The 22703-nt window shown below is 41.3% G+C and overlaps 1 protein-coding gene across 12 annotated transcripts in view; it reads right to left on the reverse strand.

The window, feature by feature from the left end:
* Positions 1-22703, reverse strand: part of SIL1 (SIL1 nucleotide exchange factor) — a 246115-nt gene that overhangs the window by 81620 nt on the left and 141792 nt on the right. For 11 of the 12 annotated variants that reach the window (XM_070465454.1, XM_070465455.1, XM_020908409.2 and 8 more), the window contains 3 exons: positions 16950-17049; positions 7932-8123; positions 2328-2449 (listed from right to left, as the gene is read on the reverse strand). In XM_070465454.1, coding sequence (XP_070321555.1) covers positions 2328-2449; positions 7932-8123; positions 16950-17049 — 414 coding nt within the window. The remainder of the gene's footprint in view (positions 1-2327; positions 2450-7931; positions 8124-16949; positions 17050-22703) is intronic. The other variant, XM_020908413.2, reaches the window with a different exon arrangement.

Here is a 22703-nt window from a genome sequence, read left to right on the forward strand (position 1 = left end):
TTCCATATTCATTCAATCTTATGAGATGCAAAGGAAACCTATTATTGTTTCTAGATAACAAATGAAAAAGGTGAGGCTTAGAAAAGTGAAATCACTTGCCTATAGGTAAATAGCCAGGAAATGATAGAAACTGGACTTGAACCTAGATTTTCTGACTGTAGGTACCAGTGGTCTACCAAATAGTCAAACATCTGGACTGAATGAGCTATGTTTTTGCTCATCAGCAGAAAACTGGAAGGAATGATCTCTAAATAAGATTCCCAAACCATGAGACTCCATGATTCCAACATGCTCACTACCCCTTGAAAGCCCTCTTGACAAATGAAGAGCTGATCCAATCACTTTGTGTGTGCATGTATGCATACATGTGTGTTATGTGAGTACTCACCTGCAGGCTGAGGGCAGGTAGGAAGCTGCAGAAGCAATACTTAGGACACCAGGAATAAATAATGAATATCAGACTAGACCACTGAAACCTGCCTCTGCATGGAAACATTCTTACCTTGCATCAAGTTCCTCTTTGCATAAAACACTTACATTTTCATGGTGTTCAGGAGCCTGCTGTTGGCTTCCAAATGCTCTGGCACCATACCATGCTGTCACTGTAACTGCCCTCCAATGAGCCATCAAAATCCCAGCTAGAACATTTTGAATATGGCAGTTTTCTTGCCACCAAAACACTAAATTGCAATATTTTATATTTATCTCTATTTAAATTTTAGTGATGCCGCATAAATGTTAACACAGTCTTACACTAATACAATCATGGAAAAGTCTTAATAACACCACACATTGGCACAGCCTCCAGATGAGTTATGGCCTGCTAAGCAGGCCCAAAGCAAGCTTCTCAAGTCACTTAGCTCCCCTAAACCAAGGTGTGACATCAAGACGTTTCTTTTCCCTCATGAAATGTGTTTCCAGAAGCAATGGCAAAGTACACACAGAATCATCAATTCACATTCAAAGTACAAAGAAAGTACTGACGATTACAGAGAGTTCCAAAAAGGGTCTGGGAAAAGAGGTTCATAATGTGTGAATCAATTATTTCATAGCTTGAGAAACAAAAAGTGAACTTCAGTAAGTTCTCAAGCCTCTAAAGTCTAATGAGGATAAAGATCTTAACTTGTGCAGGGCTGAAATCACAGTTACCAATGACAAATTTATAGATTCTTCACCTTTCCAGTAGATGCACAGGCAGTGATTTTCCTGTGTGGCTCTGGTCGATGACAGCAAGAGATGTATGCTCTGGAGTCCACAGACAAGCAGGGCTTAAAGATGGGGCAGGTAAGCAAGAAGGGAAACAAAGGCCTGCAGTGCTCCCAGCATCTCACCTACAACAATTCTTCTGGCTTTCCTAATTTTGCCTCTCAATTTACTAAGAAAGATAGCTAAGTCTTTTAAAATTAGAGAGTATCAGACTCAGATTCTGATTAAATAAAGATAATCATAGATGAAAGGCAAAGGAAATCTTTTCAAAACAAAGAGTCCAATGGTAATGTTCAAAATAGCCCTTCTACATTATCACAATCCTGGCAAGCAAGCAAGGTAACCCTTAATAGGCACCACACATGTCCTAACAGCAAGAATTCAAATAATGGTTCCTGTTGTAGAAGAACAAATGGTCCTACGAACAGACTTTCAAAAATGGAACAAACTGTAGCTCCAATGGACCAACTGCAGCTTGAAGACACTTTGACCTTTTTAAGGCGAGTATAATGATACGGTGCTCCTATCTCTTTCTGCATCTACCCTTTGGAGATGCTCATTCCTTCACCTGGTCAGTCTTCGAGCATAAGCCAGACTAACTCAAATTTAAACAACTCTCAACCCAGAGAGTGTGATAACCTGGTGGCATGTTGATTGGTTTCAGGCAACCAGAGGGAGGCAAATCTCCCCCCAAAAGGTCCTCCTTGGTCAGGTTCATCACTTATTCATCACCAGATGAAGCTTCTCTGCTAAAAGGATCAACTCTTGGAATTCACTCCCCTCCCTCTCAACTATTTATGGTTGGTGTAACTTCTAATCAGCTTTGACTAAAACAGAGAATGTGACCTAAAATATGTTATGAAATGTTCATAATATAATATGAGGGGGAAGAGAGAGTCACAGATGGTGACAACAATGGTGAAAATTCTTATCTAGTTAGAATAAAGGCAGAATCAAATTCTTACTCTAGTTTCAATGAGATTACACTAAGCTGTGGATAGAGATGTGCATGAGTTCAAACATATCCTTCCTCCAGGCCCATCAGGCCAAGAGTAAAGCTAGACTTCACTTGAAGGGTCCAAAGGATCCTGGCCAATGTGATGATCATCCATGCTGCTCACCTGGAAAAGGCAGCCCCCAGCACAAACGCCGCATATTCCTTCACCAGGGGTTCTGTACTGTTGAGCCCGTTGATCACCACCTGAAGTCCACCAAAGGAAAGCAGGTCCTGTGCATTATCCATCTGGAACAGAGGCACTGCTTAGTATAGTACAGACATCAAGGTAAGAATTTCCTTTGGTAACTATTCAAGAACAAACTAAAAAAAATTAGGTAAAATGTATTGGTGGTCTTTCTGACTAATTAGGAAAGGGTCTGTAAGAACCAACTAAATTTTAAAACAATCTTACATTTGAGAATTCCCAATTCATCTACCATGATTTATAAGCACCTATAAATTTGTGGGAACTGGCAAATATGGCACCTAGCAATTGCTTATGCCAAACATGTCCTAGAAAATTCTAATACCATAATGAGTAACAGTCCATCCTAAAGGAGATCAGTCCTGGGTGTTCACTGGAAGGACTGATGCTGAAGCTGAAACTCCAATACTTGGCCACCTGATGCAAAGAGTTGACTCACTGGAAAAGACCCTGATGCTGGGAGGGATTGGGGGCGGGAGGAGAGGGGGACAAGAGAGGATGAGATGGCTGGATGGCATCACCGACTCGATGGACAGGAGTTTGAGTAAACTCCAGGAGTTGGTGATGGACAGACAGGGAGGCCTGGTGTGCTGCGATTCATGGGGTTGCAAACAGTCGGACACAACTGAGCGACTGAATGAAACTGAATGAGTCAACAAGCTTACTCGTAATGTACAAGCTGTTAACACCAAGATCTGGTGTCATCAGCACTAGTAAATGACACTATGCTCCTGGTGATGTCCAGCCTCAGTGGGCGCAGTGGAGGCAGCAGACACTGTAAAATGCTGCTTTTTAATTAGAAATCAGGAACTATAAAAGGAACTCTGTTCCAGGTGGAGGGCTGGAAAAATGCTAGGAGAAGAATAACAATAGCATGCTTCTCTTCCCACTTCCTCACTTTATAGTCTAAGGTTGAATGAATCTGAGGACACTTTGTGATAAATCTGCATAAAAGCCTCTCTCAAAAGCTTTAGCCTAGGCCTGTGCTAACTCACTAGTGGCTATTACTGGACAGTGTAGAACATTTCCATCATCCCATAAAGTTCTATTGGGCCCAAAATTCAGACTCTGTCTCTTTTATTCTATAGGGAATCTCATTTCCCAAGCTTCACTTGCACCCTGGAACAAGAAGACTCAACTTCTTCAGAAAGGTCACTGGGTCCTTTTTTCCCCATGCAGCAGCTACAGTCTCCCTTGGAAATATGTTTGTTGCTACAAAAGCTGCCTCTTGTCTACATGCTCATCCCACTCTACAAATCATCAGGAAGAGGCAGGAAGCCTAACAGCAATGTGATTACTACCCACCTTTCTCCTCCATATACTACTAAGCCCTTTCTTACCTGACTCTATTCTTTCAAACTAGAAGATGGCCCTAGCAGAGAAATCCAGTTTGAAGGGCTGTATTTGACTATGCCTATGTTTTGGGGTAGGCCTAGCCTGTTTTTACCACTTAGAAGATCATTCTTCTCAAACACAAGAGCAGGGGTTTTTTTGTCTTTCTGACCACTGGTATAGGTCCAAGGATTACAATAGTCTAAGCATATAGCTAAGCGTTCAATACACAGTCATTAAAACAATGAATAAAGTTGATCAGAAAAAAAAGGTCACTGAAATAAACTTCACTGTGAGTTAAAAAAGGCAGTCTGGGCTAACTGTCCAATAAAATGAATGGGTTGCTTGTACCACAGACCTAAAAAGATGGCCAATCCAGGGCCATGAAGTAAGCATGGAGTCTGCTCTGTCATAAGGGCCCCAGGCCAGGGTTGGCATTTGTCTGCCCTAATCTGTCCTTGTGAAGGGGAATGATTATTGGACCATAGCCTAGCGAACTAGGGAGACTCATAGCGGGGTGCTTTGTGACATAAGCACAAATAAATACTTGCTGAGTTTTCCTTCCTTACATACTCTTGATTTTAAAATCTAAGAATTCACTACCTTCTCCTTTGGTCTTCCTTCCTCCAGGTTTTCCAAATATAAAACCCTGGCTCAGAGAGTCCTGTAATCCCATGCCTGAGATGGCTACTTATCAAGGTTGGTATGAGTTCCTAGCAGAGCAAACCAATGCAGCCCAGAGTCATAGAAGTTCTATTATAGATTCAGTTTATCTTCACTACTATAAAGATAATCCAGGGTATTATTAAGGCTGACATTTACATAAGCTCTTCAGCCTTTCAAGCTGTTTTCTCATTTGTTTTTTTATGGGAAGATGAAGTAGGAAAGAGTCACTCTGCCTACTGTACACACAAGCTCCAAAATCTGGGCCCTGCCCAGTATCACACAGCAGAAGGCATGACCAGGGCCAGGGTCTGGGGCCAGAACTTTTCCCAGGCTGCTCTCAGGACTGGGTGGGACAGAAAGAAAGGAATTCAAGGTAGAAGGAGGGAGTGCATAATGAAGGAGGCAGTAGGGAACTGTGCCAACACTCAGGAGGAAAAGAGAAACAGAAAACTGACAAGACAATGAGAGAACACAGAAAATAAAGAAAGGGAGAAATGATGGTAAATAATTGAGGAGTCACATGAGGGAAGGCAAATACACTGCCACAGGGTGAATGGGGCAGACAGTGGCTGTTCCTTAAATAATTCACATGCTGCTTCCACACATACGATTTTGCTTTTCACAAATCTTGTTTAATAATTCAAACATGGCTGTGAGGAAATCCTTGGGCAGAGCCAGTTTGGATCCTTGAAGCCCATGACTCCTCAAAACATCCAATCAGCAGTCTAGAATAAAAGTGGACTAAGTAAGTTTCTTGCAAGAAGAGTCTTATCTTCCTCAAATCTAACACTACATCACCCTACCTGCCCACCACAACTGGAACTTGAGGCCAAGCTGTCTTCTTCAATAGGCGTGTGAAATAACAACTTAACACTACTGCATGGAAGCCCAACACACCAGCCTACCACCTTATCCATATTTCCACTTGAAAGACCAATGATCTAGAACACTTAAGAGTCTTCTGCCAACAGATCAAGTTTGGTCTCCATCAGGGGACTAGTTTCTGGATTGATAAAACAGGATAAGTTTGGTGATGTCCAAGAAATTGTTAATCCCTCTCAGTGACCCATGAAAGCACAATGGGATGTCACCCTAGTGATGATACTGCAGGATTACCAAAGAACCTGCAAGGGAAATAAAACTTATTAGGGCCCTGCTACCCTCCTCTGTACTCAATCTCCTCTGGGTAAGATAAGCTCTCATAAAAGATCATTTTGGCCTTTTATGCTGCAGCTAAAAGAAGAGCCTACAGAAACCTGACACCTAAAGACCCATCGAAGTATGTTAAAATGAGAAAAAATAAAAGCTGTCAACATCAGAGCAGGACTGAGTTGGCCAATAACCCCTAGGATCCTTATTCCTTTAAATATCTGTAACAGAAAAGCTGTTGGACTTTTTGTTTTTTTACCCTGGAGAGAAAGACTGGAAAAAGGAAAGAGAACCCAGCTCCATTTTCTTCTCTAAAAGGATCATAGACCTGCTATTTGAGGCCTGAGAAAGAAGTATGAGCAAAGAGAGATGAAGAGGCCATCCCATAATTCCTGCAGATACAGTACACACTCATCCTCTCTCAACACAAAGGCTGGCAAAATCCTAAAGAATGTCTTTTAGCTTAGTTTATAGAGAACAAGGACGCTGTCATGTGTGGGAGGTCGCTGAAGATCTGTATCTTGATGAAGATCTCAAGCAAGCCTTTGATGATGATTACACAGCCCTCCCAGGCCACCATCGCCCCTAGTCTGGATTACTGCAACAGCCTCCTATCTGGTTTTTCTGCCTCTACCCATGCCCTAGGCCTACAGTCTAACTCTCAACACAGTAACCAGACTTTCTTTAAAAGAAAGTTAGATCATATACTTCTGTAACATTCTCCCAACACTGTCCAATTCCATTCTTCTCTATGGCCCACAAAGTGCTCCATGATCTCCCTCCCATTCTCTCTCTGCACTTCATCTACTTCTCTCAGCTCCTGCCACATAGTTGTTCCCCAAACACACTAGACATGCTCCCATCTTAGGGCTGTGGTACCTGCTGTTACTCGTGACTGAGACCTTCCTTCCCAACACTGCCAATCCTTATCCTGCTCTATTTTTTAATTTTTCAGTAGTATCTATCTCCTTCAAACATATTCCACCTCTTCTAGAAGGTAAGCTCCAATTCCATCCATAAATGTATTTTAAGTGCCTGGAACAGTGCCTGGAACTTAACAGGCATGCAATAAATTAATTCATTCAATAAGAGAATGACTTCTCTTGGCTCCTTCTGCTTAGATCCATCTATTCTCTCTTAGGCTTCATTCAGGTAGTACCAGTATCCCGCAAGAGGCAGAATATCCAAAACACTAAGAGCACAGAGTTTAGGGTCATACAGACCTTGTTGCAAATCCCAGCTCTACACTAAATGGGTGACTTTGGGCAATCACAAATGTGGCCTGTGCTTTATTTGCCTCAGTTACAAAATGGGATTAACAGCAGTGCCTACTCCAAAGGCAGGTATGGAAGTCAATGAATTAATGTGTACAAGGCACTTGACTACATGCCGAGTACATGATAATGCTCAATAAACATTAACTATTATAATTATGGCACAAGTCAGATCAGTCATTTCCCTGCTCCAAACTCTCCAATGGTTCTTAGGATCAAAGATAAAATTATGAAAAGCATGATTTTCTCAAGGCCACCTGTCTGATCCCCTAACCTTTCCACTTTATCTATGCCACTCACCCACTGGTCTCTGTGCTCCAGTCACTCCAGTCTTTACCAGGTCCTTGATCTCACCACACTCTTCTCTGACTCAGATTTTTGCACATGCTGTTTCCTCTGCCTGAAACGCTCTGATACAATGGGGCAAACTTTTCCTAAAAGGCCTGATATTAAGTATTTTTGGCTTCATGGGCCGTAACGGTTCATGTTACAACCACTCGACTCTGCCATTGTAGTATTAAAATAGTCAAGACAATAAAACAATACATAAACAAAGAAATGTGACTGTGTTCCAATAAAACTTTGTTCACAAAAGTGGGCCACTGTTTGCCACCCCATCTCCCCTTTGTCTACTCAACCCCTAATCATCATTAAATGCTTAGCCTAAATGTCACAATCTCAGAGAAGCCTTCCCCAGTATCCCTGACTAGACTAAGTTCCCCCATTATATACTCATCCTTATCACAATCTTAAATTATCTCATTATTAAACTGTTAATTTGTTCATTATTCAATTGTTCACTATTTAATTGTGCCCTCTTCCAGACTATAAGCTACATGGAACAAGTATCACATCTATTTTACCTCTGCTGTGTCCTCAGTGTTGAAAACTTAAAAGAAGTAACACTCCAGATGAAATAGATCTTGGCTCTGGTCTCTAAGAAAGTATCTTATACAACAGACAATGGCCTAGATTAAAAAACTTCCATGCCTTGAGAGAGAAGTAAAGATGATGACAATATTTTCTTAGGGCCTTGGGCAGAGGGGCTAATTTTTGGAGCTGTGAGTTAAAAGTCAGACCAACAGACAATGAAATACAATACCTGATGGACATAATATTCGAGATCAAACAGTGCAGCAATCTTCTCTTCCAGGCTGGAGCTGGAACTATTGAACTTGTTGATCAATCGTACCATGATCTGCATGTCTGTCTCAATGACAACATTCAGCTCCTCAAAGTCCTTCTTCAGCTCCTCAATGGGACGGAAGAGCTGCTTAACTTTGGCCTGCCTTTCCTAAGAAGAGTAGCAAAGAGATGATTAATCATCAACTGTAGACATCTCCCCAGTCAGCCTGTGGTCTGCCATGGATGCCCATCCTCAAAGAACTGCTGCTCCAGGGCACAACCTTCTTTAATCTGTACTATCAAAATCTGTACTTTCCAGGATGCCCAGAGAGAGAGAGCCCTCAGAATCTACACATATAGCCCTCTGCCACAAGAACACACTCAAGATTTTTTCCAAGGTCCACTTATCTCAGCCTGCCTTCCAGTGCTCAAGAAGAATGAAAAGTCTCCTTGTAATCACTGAGGTCAGGGTATACAATTTCAGCTCACCTTCAACCCCTAATCTCACATAGAAAAGCCAAGGTCTAAGGTGAAATAATCCATATCTTGGTTCTCCTTCTTCTACGATTAAAGAATATCTTTGCTTTACCCTACCCATCCAGCAACATTTTAGGGAAACCCAGATACAGGAAACTGTCGGTAAAGAGCTGTCAGAGTGGGAGCAATTTACTGATGAAAATTAAATCTGTCATTACTGTCAATCTAACTACAGGTGTACAATTTGTTCAACTGTTTGAAGTGGCTAAATTACTGTATGTACTATACTCAAGCCTCAAACAATTTTTGCTCAGTCCCTCTCCACCCCACACACATATAAAGATTTTTAAAATGAAGTTATGTTGGAGGTGAATAAAAGACTTTAATTAGATATTTTATACATGTGACACTTTGTTTTCTTCGCAATTTCAGAGGATAGTACTTATAAAGAGAGTCTGAAAGGTCACAGTGGCTTATGTCTCCATCTTCCAAGAATAATTAAAAGGCACGAATATTTATAAAAAGCAGGATGATGAGCAGCTGTCAGCTCCAAATTGCTCATCTATTACCTATGGGTTTTCTCCCCAGTTATAAGCACTCCATAGGAACACCAACCAAAGAAATGAATCAGTCTCTCTTAAAAAAGACCATTCCTAGCAGAGCAATCACATCTATGGAATGCTATATTCTTCTCCTTTAGGCTAAAACAGTGAAATGCTCTCCTTCCACTGTGCTAGAAGACTCTGGTGGCCACCAAAGACCATGTAAAGAGGTCAAGGAAAGCTGAGGATTGACAGACAAGTGAGCAGGATAAGAAACTAGTTATCTTTGCCTCATGCCTGGTTCCCAGAAAGGCCTTTAACAAAATTTTTAATTTTGCAATTATTATAAACTCAAAGGAAATTACAAAAATAGTAGAGAGTACTCTATGCCCTTCATTCAGCTTCCTCCAATGGTAACATCTTATATAACAATACAATGTCAAAACCAAGAAAGCGACATAGGTGCAATACTATTAACTAGACCACGAGTCTTATTCTGATTCCACCAGCTTTTACATGTACACATTAGCATGCACGTGTGTGTGTCATTCTAGACAGTGTTATCTGATAAAAAGATTCATGTAGCCACCAGAACAATCAAGTTACAGAACTGTATCATCACCACCAAATGACTCTACAGTGCTCCTCTATATCTGCACTTTATCCTCTCACCCCTTCTTTCCTATCCCTGTGCTTGGGCAACACTAATTTGTTCTCCATCTCTATAATTCTAGCATTTGGAGACTGTTATACAAATAAAGTCTGTAACTTTTTTTTTTTAATTTTTATTAGTTGGAGGCTAATTACTTTACATCATTACAGTAGTTTTTGTTATACATTGAAATGAATTAGCCATGGATTTACATGTATTCCCCATCCCAATCCCCCCTCCCACCTCCCTCTCCACCCGATCCCTCTGGGTCTTCTTTTTGAGACTGCCTTTTTACTGAACTTAATTCACTTGAGATGCATTAACTCATTATCCAATTTACTGTAAATATCAATGGTTTATTTCTTTTTAATGTTGAGTAGTATTCCATTATACAGATGTACAGTTTAACCATTTACCTGTTGAAGAATGTCTGTTTCCAGGTTTGGAGTATTATAAGTAAAACTGCATGAACATTTGTATAAAGATTTTCTTAAAAATAAATCTAAGTTCTTATTTCTCTGGGATAAATGCCCAAGAGAGTAACTACTAGGCATTTTCCAGAGTAGCCGCACCATTTTATATTCCCACCAATGAAAGACCCAGTTTCTCCACATCTTCAATAGTATTTAGTGTCATTATTATTTTAGGCATTCTAATAGATGTATAGTGATACCTTGTGGTGGATTTAATTTGCATATCTATAACAGCTGATGACATTAGACTTTTTTCATGTGATTATTTGCTATCCACATATTCTCTTTGTGAAATGTTTGTTCAGGTCCTCTTCCCATTTTCAAACTGGTTGTTGGTTTTTACTGTTGAGTCTTGAGTGCTCTTTACATGTTCTAGATAGATGCAAGTCTTTTACCAGACAGTCCGTGCTTTGTACAGATCTCATACGCACCACTTTCAAATACCACAGTTTACATAATACTAGTCTCCCAACCGGAGAAGGCAATGGCACCCCACTCCAGTACTCCTGCCTGGAAAATCCCATGGACGGAGGAGCCTGTTAGGCTGCAGTCCATGGGGTTGCAAAGAGTCGGACATGACTGAGCGACTTCACTTTCACTTTTCACTTTCATGCATTGGAGAAGGAAATGGCAACCCACTCCAGTGTTCTTGCCTGGAGAATCCCAGGGATGGGGTCGCACAGAGTCGGACACGACTGAAGTGACTTAGCAGTAGCAGTAGCAGTCTCCCAACACGACTCAAATTTCAGGTGCCATCATATATTTAAGTGCATTAAGTACCAAATTCGCTGCTAGCTCTTCAGTTCATAAATCATTATGTAAATTATATAAATGCCAATCATGAACAGTTGCTGATCACATTATTTATTTCAAAATTTGTCAGTGAATGGCCACTGTGCACCCATTATTTAATTCATATACAGATGTCAAGTGTGTGGCAGTATAGTCTCCTCAGGATAAAACCATGAAACATTTCATAAAAATGGTTAATGAAAAGATAGAACTGACAACAAAGTTGAAAGCACAGCAAAGAAAAAAAAAGTGGTAACTTTGGCAGTTGAACTATATATTAAACATATATGGAATTATAGATGATGTCATAATTTTTGCTGCAACTATCAAACATAATTTTTAAAATTTGAGAAAAGGGTAGTCTATTATATTTTCCTCTACTTTATGCACTTCATAGCTCTTTCTTCCCAATGGTCCATGTTTCCTTCTGTTATTATTTCCTTTCTATTTGAAGAATATTCTTTAGTCATTCCTTTAGGCAGGTCTGCTGGTGATAAATTCTTTTAACCTTCTTCTGTGTGAGAGTGTCATGATTTCCTCCTTTCCACTCCTGAAGGGTATTTTCACTGGCTATAGAATTCTGAGTGAACAGTTTGCTTTTTCACCATTGAAAAATATGTCACATATTTTTGACCTCTGTGATCTCAGATGAAAAAGATGTTACCATTCAAACATTATTGCCTATTGCTAGTATGTGGTTTCTATCTTGCTGCTTTCAAATTGTTTTTGTCTTTAGTTTTCAGGTTGACTGTGATGCATAATGGTGTTGATTTCTTTGAATGTGTCCTATTTAGAATTCACTCAGCTTCATGAACCTGTAGGTTTATGACTTTCACCAACTGAGAGAGTTTTCCATCTTTGTTTCTTTGACTATTTTCTCAGACCCATATTATTTCTTCTCTCCTTCTGAGACTCTGTTATACAAACCTTGGATTTTCTGTTACAGTCAGTCCTACAGATCCTTAAGTCACCATTTATTTTTTTCATCTATTTTCTGTTATTTAGATTAACTTTTATCTGCCTTTAAATTCACTGATTCTTTTCTCTCTCATCTCTATTTTACTATTAAGCCTAGGCAGTGATTTTTTTCCTAACTTTCAGTTGCATTTTTCAGTTCTAAAATGCCATTCTGTTCTTTATATCTTCTATTTCTTTGCTGAGGTTATCATTTGTTTCAAGAGTATACATAATTGCTTGAAGCATTTTTATGATAACTGCCTTAAAATTCTTATTAGAAAATAACCAACTTATGGGTCACATCACTGTTGGCATCAGTTAACTGTCTTTCCTAAGTCAAGTTTTTATTTTCCTGGTTCTTGGTATCATGAGATACAATTTAGGTAACCTGGGCATTTTGAGTATTATGTTATAAGATTCTGAATTCTACTGAATCTTCCTTTTCAGTAGGCGGTCACACTGTTTAAGTTTAATATCTTGGTTCTTGTCTTCTTGTGAGGTTGTGAACCCAAGACAATTTAGTTTTCAGAGAATTTGCAGTGTTATTCTGGTCTCCTTCCTCTGTGTGCCCCCCAGAGCTAATCTAAAATCCTGGGCAGTATTCCACACTGTATTTACATTCTTAAATCTGCTGTTATGTCTGGTCTGTTTCTCTTGTGGATCACTAAGGAGCATTCCTAGAACTTCATTTGCAAAATTCCTTTCTGCATTTTCCTTCCTTCCAAAATCCTACTACCCTTCTCTAGTAAGGAGAAGGAAAAACATCATTTGTCCCAGATGCACACTCAACACTGGGAGTGGAAGTCCTTCCTTGGCCTCTACTGACATCACCCTGGTGGGGTAACTAAAGCACTGCCTTATCACTGCTGATCTAGGGGTAGAAATTCAGGTTCCTCATTTATCCTCATTAACACCACCCTAGAGTGGAAAGCAGAATGCTGATTTACACTGCCCTGTTCCCTCCAGATGGAGGTTAGAAGTATAGACTCTCCATTGACCGCACCCTCTGGCATCACTGCAGCTAAAGCAAGTGGAAAACTACCTTGATGCTGCCAGCAGGGGACAGACACTCAGGTTCCCATCTTGGCCTCTGCTGACACCATCCCAACAGAAAAAAGCAGATTGCTACACCCCTGTGAGGGGTGAAAATCAGGCTCCACACATGGACTCTGCTGGTACCACAGTAGTGGGGGAAGAGAACAGTCTTCTTTCACTGGGCAGAATGCAGAAATTCAGGCTCTCTGCTCTACACCATGTTGGCTGAGATAGGCGAGCACTGCCTCACACCATCTACTGACACCAGAAGGGGAGCAAGTTCAGGCTCCCCACTCAGATTCTGCTGACACCACTCTGGTGGAGGCAAGAGTATAGCTTTGCTCTACTACACAAACTGGAGCTGGAAATCCAAATTCTACATTTAACTTCCACTGGCACTAAGGGAGGTGGAGAGATTTCCATGGTCTTTGGCTAAAAGAGAATAGGTATTGTCAAAAATATTTTTATTAGGCTGCCCTATTCCTGGTTTTTTCTTATAGAGAGTAGGACCTTCTTAGGGCCTTTTTTCTATCTGTACCTGTTGTCATTTCCATGATATGGGCTTCCCCAGTATCCACTTTGGGATATTTAGAGAACAAAAAGAAAGGGAAGAAACTCACTCCCATGTCATCCCTCAAATTCTAAGGTCCCTATCTAATCCACCTTCTTCTTCTCACCTTTTTTAAACTTTCTTCTCACCTTTAACATATTTTTATATTTGCTTTTAGTATTATGAAAGCCTTTGGCTGTGTGGATCACAACAAACTGGAAAATTCTTCAAGAGATGGAAATACCAGACCACCTTACCTGCCTCTTGAGAAACCTATATGCCAGTCAAGAAGCAACAGTTAGAAATGGTCATTGAACAACAAACTCATTCAAAACTGGGAAAGGAGTACGTCAAGACTGTATATTGTCCCCTTGCTTATTTAAGTTACATGCAGAGTACATCATGCAAAATGGTAGGCTGGATGAAGCTCAAGCTAGAATCAAGATTGCTGGGAGAAATATCAATAATCTCAGATATGCAGATGACACCACCCTAAGGGCAGAAAGCAAAGAGGAACTAAAGAGCCTCTTGAAGGTAAAAGAGGAAAGTGGAAAAAAAAAAAAAGAGGAAAGTGAAAAAGCTGGCTTAAAACTCAGCATTCAAAAAAAAAGTCTATGGCATCCAGTCCCATCACTTCATGGAAAACAGATGGGGAAACAATGGAAACAGTCACAGACTTTCTTTTCTTGGGCTCCAAAATCACTGCAGATGGTGACTACAGTCATGAAATTAAAAGAATTTGCTCCTTGTTAGAAAGGCTACAACCAACCAAGACAGCATATTAAAAAGTAGAAACATCACTTTGCCAACAAAGGTCCATCTAGTCAAAGCTATGGTTTTTCCAGTAGTAAGGTATGGATGAGAGAGTTGGATCATTAAGGCTGAGTGCCGAAGAATTGATGCTTTTAAAATGTGGTGCTGGAGGGAGACTTTTGATAGTCCCTTGGACAGCAAGGAGACCAAACCAGTCAGTCCTAAAGGAAATCAATCCTGAAAGTATATTCATTGGAAGGACTGATGCTGAAGATGAAGCTCCAATAGTTTGGCCATCTGATGTGAAGAGCTGACTCATTGGAAAAGACCCTGATGCTGGGAAAGATAGAAGCCAGGAGGAGAAGGGGGCAACAAAGGATGAGATGGCTTGATGGCATCACCAACTCAATGGGCATGAGTCTGAGCAAACTCCAGGAGATAGTGAAAGACAGGGAAGTCTGGTACAATGCAGTCCATGGGGTCAGACATGACTTACCGACTGAACAACAAACAACAATAGCAGGAAGAATAGGAAGAAATGAGTCTATTTAATCTTGCCCAGACTCAAAAGTTTAAGGCAACCGTATTTTTAAATGGAACAAATTATAGGATACAGCTGAACAACAGTTGACATGATAAAACATAAAGCATCAAGCAATCTGTATGGTAATAAGGGGATAAAGAGATCAGATTCAACAACAATGACCTAAATCTGTTGGGTAACACAGAGCTTTTCCATAAAGCAAGGCACTCTGGAAGGACTGATTCACTTAAATCTAATAAGTTACCAATGGATGTAATGGAATTGATGCCCTTCCCTCCGCAAAAAAAATTCATTCAATTGGTAAGATATGACAATATCTCACAGAATTGTCCTTATAAATGGTAAAAGCACATCCTGTACTTGCAAGTCACCATGTAAAGATTTTGTTTAAAGACTGATTAAAAAGTATGATGGTATCTGCAGCCAGGAGCTGGAGACATGTAAGAAACTCCTCAACCTACTTCAAGTCGGTTTATTTGCCAGTACCAGTACATTGGCAGATGGCTGAGTCAGTCCAGGAAGGATACAAATGAAAGTGAAAAAAGACCCCAGGACTCAGTACCTCGGTGAAGAAGCTAACAACCTAAGCACCACAGAAGTAAAGAAAGAGTGTGAAAAAAAAAAAAAAAGAGTGCGGCAGGCATAGGTTAAAGTGGCAGCTGACACAAATCAGATGGAACAGGGGTATTACATTTTGCTGTCATTATTGGGGTCTCCTCTTGCAGAGAAAGAGAATTATTTTTAATTGCAAAAAACAGCAAATGAAAACTTAAATAATCTCTTGCTTTTACACTTAAAAATATTTTTATAATATTCATACTTTTCTACACTAATTGAATTATGAGATAAGAATACCACTAAAGAGAATAAAGAGAAGAGACAGGGGCGCAGTAGGTCTTCCATCCACAGAGAACACATGGAACAAGGGCTGATTTTTATGTTCCCATCTGTCCCATGTGGAGCTCATGGTGAGAGAATGAGTGGGAATGAGCCCAAGCCCTGGTCACAGGAATACCAATCTCTGCTCCAGGCGCCTAGGAATGCACTGCTCTCCTTTGCTGGCCTCACTTCACCAGGTAAGGGATTTGCTTTCCGTCACACCTCTCTACCCCTGCAGTTAATACACACCTGCAGTGGGATATAATTTTATGCATCACCTTCCTTCACCACTACTGCTGCCATCCTGCTACTCACCTTCTTTTATCATGTGTACTCTTCATATTGAGATACAACTTTGGTAAGATGATAAAGACGTGGAGGCTTGGCCTGCATATTAACACTCCCTCCTGAGGTCCTCTCTGTCTCTCTCTCTCACACACACACACACACACACAGGTCCATCTGTCTCAGAAATACTTAGTTCTGAAGGATCTAAAGCTTCCTTCACTAACACACAGACTGTCAAGAATCTGATGCTGCCTCTCTAAGATACTGCCAGAATTTTGGGATGAGGGCAGAGATAAGAAAAGCAGAGGGAACTATGAAGAGGAGGAGCAAGAGGGTGAACAAGGTCTGCAAGGTGGCCACTGGAGGAAGTTCTTTCAAGGATAGGACTCAAGCGGAAATGTTAAGGACTGATTTGTAACACACTCTGGCTATCACATGACCTCATGATCCATCTAAGAATAAGATTTTGTTCTGATAGGTCAGGATCCATGAACCATCCCAGACATTAGGGACATAGCCAAGGGGCTGCGACTCTGCCTCTTTCTCCTTCTCATTCCCTAATAGCTTGTACATAAATTTAAGAGTTGAAGGAAACCTCAGCCATCTTGTCCCAGCCCCATATTGTACATTTAAGAGATCTGAGGACTGGAAAAGGTTTGCCACATGTTCAAAGGACAAGAACTTGGGTTTCTTCCTTCCTGGTCTAGGTCCCATCCTTTAAACTTGTGTCTAACCCAAGTGTAAGTGAGGAGATGTGAGTTCTAACCTCTGTTCCCCTCACTGATGTTTGTGGTAATAGAGAGCATGGCTATCTATGCTCTGTGCTTCAGTAATGGGAAGCTGAATCCTAATGAAACGATGACAGAAATGCTCCCAGAAATTTATTAATAGTCCACAAAGGGTTACTTATTTGGCATTAACTGTTCCTTAAATTATTTTGCAATATTATTGTTATTACTACCTATGTTTATTGCTAAAGCTTTAGGAAACAGTGACTCCCTTTCATGTCATTTTGCAGGATGGTATAAATTCACTATAAGCAATATTACTAACCTGGTCTTCCTTTGAATTTTCCATCTCTGCGCCCTCCTTGAATTTTGCCAGTGCATCCTTGAGGTCCTGAGATGTATAGGTATTGGTGTTGATGTCCAGCCTGTCCAAAGAGAAGTTGAGAGTCATGAGGCGGGTACCATCTTTCCCAAGAAAGAACACCCTTCTGGATGGCTGGCACTCCAGGGCCAGCTAAGCCAGGCTAACTCACAGCACCTTTGCCGTGGGTCAGCCAGAAGTCTAACCTTGATGATCTTACCTTGAAGCTAGAGGAGGAAAAATGCTGACGATGGGGTCACTTAATAAAAGAGGAGAAAATGGCATGAGGCAGACAGAAGCCCACTGTGGACAGAGAGCTCTCAGCCAGTTACTCAGGCAGAAACAAGTCTGAATGTCTGTGCAATGCTGCTCTCTCAAGCAGGTGTCAGAGTAAGACCTCCTGGGGGACAATGGGGCACAGACAGAGGACATAACATGTACCCTATATATAATCTTCCAGGAAGGAGACTAATAGGAACCTGAGCCTCCTCCCGCCCAAGTGTGTGCCTAACCTGGTTTGACAAGTCAATCTATCTTTTACAAACACAGGCTGAATAAATTCATACCTTTAAGACAAACACCTGAGCACAGATTATATGCAGGGGGTATGAGTCAACCTGACAAAGGAATGGGTTTGAGATATGAAGAACTAAAACCAAGGCCAGTTACCCTCCGCAGCCAGCCTCCAAGGAGAGGGAAGAAAGGAACCAAGGTGGACATAATGTCAGGAAGCTGGCAGAGACTAGAGTGGTATCTTCAGAAACAGTCCTGGAGCTGATCCAAGCCACAATTCATCTTGACTGGAGAGAAGGCATTTGTGGGGCAGGGGGGTGGAATGCAGGTTTTGCCACCAGCACTCATTTCAGTTCAGTGAACAGAGGTAGGGAAAAGTGATACATACAAACGGAAGTGTAGAATGTGGACTGTGCATGGCAAGACTGTCTGGCTGGCAGTGAGGGGAGAGGGTGGTCCAGATATCCCTGGAGATATAGCAAAGATGGGGAGGAAGGGGCAAGTGGACCACTCTCTCTGTTCCAGGTGAGATGAGTACCTCAGTCTCATGGCCCAAGATCCTAGCCAGCCTCAGCTCTCATGAAAGGTTCTCAGTCTTTGATTCATCCCAGAGACCCCTTAGAGCCCTCAGAAAAACACTTGATTTCTTTAAATCGCAATCCTCCTAAACTAACTAATAATAGTTAATCATTCCCATTTACAGAGCACTTAACCATGTGTCAGGCACTGTGTCAATCCTTTAAAACTAATATTTCATTCAAATTGTTACCACAGTCCTACCAAATAAGACAGACAACACCTCTCCTGTCAGAGACTCACCAACTGCCAGCTGCAAGAGGATGCCACTGCCTTGATCCTTACCCTGAAGAGGGAGTGAAGTATTTAGGGCTATAACTTTTTAAATTTATTTATTTTTAATTGGAGAATAATTGCTTTGTAATATTGTGTTGTTTTTGCCAGCCATAGGTACACTATGTCCCCTCACTCTTGAACCTCCCTCCCACATCCCACCCTATCCCACCTCTCTAGGTTGTCACAGAGCACAAGGTTTGAGCTCCCTGCGTCATACAGCAAATTCTCACTGGCTATCTATTTTACATATGGTTGTGTATACCTTTCAATGCCTTTCTCTCAATTCATCCCAACCTTTGCAGTCCCCACTGTGTCAACAGGTCTGTTCTCTTATGTCTGCGTCGCCACAGCTGCCCTGCAAATAGGTTCATCAGTACCATTTTTCTAGATTCCACATATATATATAGTAACATACGATGTTTTTCGCTGACTTACTTCACTCTGTATAATAGGTTCTAGGTTCCTCCATCTCATTAGAACTGTATGTGTTCCTTTTATGGCTGAGTAATATTCCATTGTATGTAAGTACCACAACTTCTTTATCTATTTATCTACAGACACCTAGGTTGCTTCTGTGTCTGATCTACTGTAAACAGTGCTGCAATAAACACTGGGGTACGTGTGTCTTTTTTGACTACAGTTTCCTGATGGTATATGTACAAGGCTATAAGGAGCAGATTATCTCCTCCTTTTTCCAAGACTTAGGATTAACCCCTAATCCTAAAATGTAGAGATGTCTACATCTCTATTTACTGTATAAAGTCCCACTCTCCCAGGCCATCCATCATCACCCACTCTTAGCCCTAGCTACACACACACAAATGTACATGTGTGCCTGCATGCACACAGGCACAAGTATCCTCAGCTGGTATTCTCATTTTATTCTTCATTGAGAAAAACAGATGTTATCATCAATAACTCATTCATCTTCCCATCATCCACTCTATATACCAGTTCAGTTCAGTTCAGTTGCTCAGTTGTGTCCAACTCTTTGCAACATGAACTGCAGCACGCCAGGCCTCCCTGTCTATATAACAACCTGCACCTAAATCTACATTTTCTGCTTTCCCTACTATTAAAAAGGATGACAGTGTCCCTGCCCTGTTGAACTTAGGGTAGAGATCCCACTTGCCTTTTCGAAACCTTTAACCCCCATAATTATACGACACTCCCACCTGCCTGCATCATCAGTTTTTCCTTTGATTGGATTATTCCCATCAGCATACCAACACCCCTTTGACTCCACCTTCTCTAATTATCATGCCATTTCTCCGCTTCTGTTCAGATTAAATAAAACTTTATGAACACATTGTTTTCATTCACTATCCACACTCCTTGAATGCTATTTAGATTGCCATATGCATCAACCTGGATCTTGTTCCCAAAACTCCACTAAAACTGCTCATCAAAATTACCAATCATCAATGGTTAAATCCAATGGATTCTTCACTAGTGCTTGTTCCTCAACCACTCAGCAGCATTTACACAGTTCACCCCTCCCTCCTTGAAATACTCTCCTTTCCTGGCTTTTTGTTGCTACATTCTCCGGGATTTTTCCTCTTCCTTGCTCCTTCTCTAACTCTTCTTGTTGGTTCCTTATCTCTTACCTGAATCCTGTATGCTGGAACACCTCAGAGGTCAGTCTCGAACAATCTTTTCTCTATCTCTACACTCTCCGTGTGTGTGTGTCTCAGTCATGTCCAACTCTTTGTGACCCCATGGACTGTAGCCCACCACACTCCTCTATCCACAGAATTCTCCAGGCAAGAATACTGGAGTGGGTTGCCATTCCCTTCTCCAAGGGATCTTCCCAACCCAGGGATTGAACCTGGGTCTCCTGCATTGCAGGCAGATTCTTTACTGTCTGAGCCACCAGGGAAGCCCCTCTAGTATTCTTTCCTGGAGAATTCCATGGACAGAAGAACCTGGTGAGCTATATAGTCCCTGGGTCACAAAGAGTCAGACACAACTGAGCGACTAATCTCTCCCCTAGATACTTGAAAATATCTATCAGGCAGTGATGCCTAAAATTACATCTTTGACCCAAACCCCTTCCCCAAGTACCAGTCAGACTCCTGTACAACTACTGATACATCTTGGGTCTTTAATGGCCACCTGAGACTTACTACACCTCCTGACAGTTCTCTCCATAAATCTGTCCCCCTCTCAATCTTTTCTATTTCAATAAATAGTACCTTCCAGTACCTGGTTATGCAAATCCCAAATGAGGCTTTACCTGAACCCCTACTCCCCTTTTTCCAATCCCTAGATTGTAAAGCTATTGCTGCTGCTTCCAAATTAAATCTCCAATTCATCCACTCTTTGTTATGCACCACAGACTAAGCCACCATTATATTTTGCCTCACCCACTGAAATGACATTCTAATTGTCTCTTTTCATCTTCTGTCCACCTTCAATCTATCCTCGGTATACATAGCAACTATAATGATCTTGCTAAATTACATTAAATAATTCTCCTACCCAAAATCCTCCAATGGCTCACCATTTCAATTCTACTTAAATGAAGAACATTCAACATGCTCCTCAAAATTCCACATGATTGGGCCCCTCATACCTTTCCAATCTCATCTCATATTAGTCTTCTTCCTTCTCCTACCCATTAATCACCCTGATCATTTTCCTTTTTCTTGAACGTGACAAAGCCCTTTCCTTAACAAAGCCAGGAACTCTTCTTGTTTCTTCTGCCTGAAGTGCTCTAACTCTAAACCTATAAGATTAACCCCTAGCATGACTAAGTGCCCCTCATCCTTCAGGTTTCAGCCTTTGACAAGGCCTTCTTAAACCATCCTTTCTATTGGGTTGCCCAAAAAGGTTGTTCAGTTAGTCACAAGATGGTACAGAAAAACCTGAATGAACTTTTCGGCCAATCCAATAGCCTCCATCAGGGATTTATTACCTTATTTCTTCCCTAGTATTTATTATAATCTATAATTACCTTACTTGCATACTTATTTCTCTTTTCCTGCTTGCCAGCCTCAATTAAGCTAGCGTCTTGTCTGTTTTATTTACTACTGTATCCTCAATGCCTGGCACACAGGCACTCAATAGGTCTTTTGTGAAATGAATGGTGGAATAAGTAAATGGTCCTGTCCATGGCCCACTCCCTTAACTATTATACCATATTATACTGTGGTAAATGCTCTCAACAGAGCTTCATATATGGCTCAGTGGTTAAGAATCCACCTGTCAATACAGAGACACAGGAGACGCAGGTTCAATCCCTGGGTCAAGAAAATCCCCTGGAGGAGGAAATGGCAACGCACTCCAGCATTCTTGCCTGGAAAAATCCATGGACAGAGGAGCTTGGTGGGCTTCAGTCCATGGGCTCACAAAGAGTCAGACAGGACTTAGCAATTAACACACACAAACACACAACCCAATAAGGAACAACTTGGACGCAGTATGGTCCTCTAAATGTAAGAGGATGATTCAAAAAGCTGATTGTTTCAAGGCAAAAGATGTACTATGGAGAAGCTGACAGGGATACAAACTAAAACGAGTGAAGATGGCAATGTCTAACACACAAATACCAAGAAGAAAACCATCTGAGAGTCAACTATACACTGAACTTGGCAAGTGCCCAGAGAACCCTCTGGGACAAGTCAGAATAAGGAGACCTCTTGTGGGCTTTAGAGTTCACAGGAACTGTAGCTTTAGGTAGCAGGGTGGCCAGTCACATGTCCAGCAGGACTAGTGGAGAAACTGCTGTGGATTAGGCTGAATGGACTATCCCATTTCTCTAGCCAGTGGTTCTTAACTTCACAGATCACCAACTTCTTTGACAGACTGATGGAAAGCTGTGGGTTTTGTTTCTCAAAGCAGTTAAGTCAGTAAACAAAATGTTGTAACAATTTTGAAAATCAGCCCTGTCCTTTGGTCTCTGTTCCCATTCCAGAACTAAAGAAGCAGGAAGACACTGTGAAGTGGAATTAAAGGAGCACAGAAGGAGGTTCACTGCAAGAGGAGAAAGTCGCCACCAGAGACTCACTGAGCTCACAGCACTGAACACCCTCAACCACCTTGTCAATGCCTTTGGGCTTCTGGTCAGACAGGTTTGTTGCTAGCTATAAACACTGAGAAGGAAGAAGACACGTCCAGCTTACCCTGGAAGACATTCCAAGGCAGAGCCCTCAGAAACATTTCAAAGGAGAAAAGTAAAGAGGAGGGAGTAGGAATGAATATTCTTCTCTCATGGTGTCTCTACTATAGACCACATAAGACGGCTCTGCTTTCTAGTCTAAAAAAGACAGGAGCAACAGGTGAAGCAATAAGTGCTCCTACTGATGATCTATGGCCAGTTATTGGAGAAATTACTTTCCATAGTATTAAAAC

This window comes from Odocoileus virginianus, chromosome 3, assembly GCF_023699985.2.
Source record: "Odocoileus virginianus isolate 20LAN1187 ecotype Illinois chromosome 3, Ovbor_1.2, whole genome shotgun sequence".
Classification (NCBI taxonomy): Eukaryota; Metazoa; Chordata; class Mammalia; order Artiodactyla; family Cervidae; genus Odocoileus; species Odocoileus virginianus.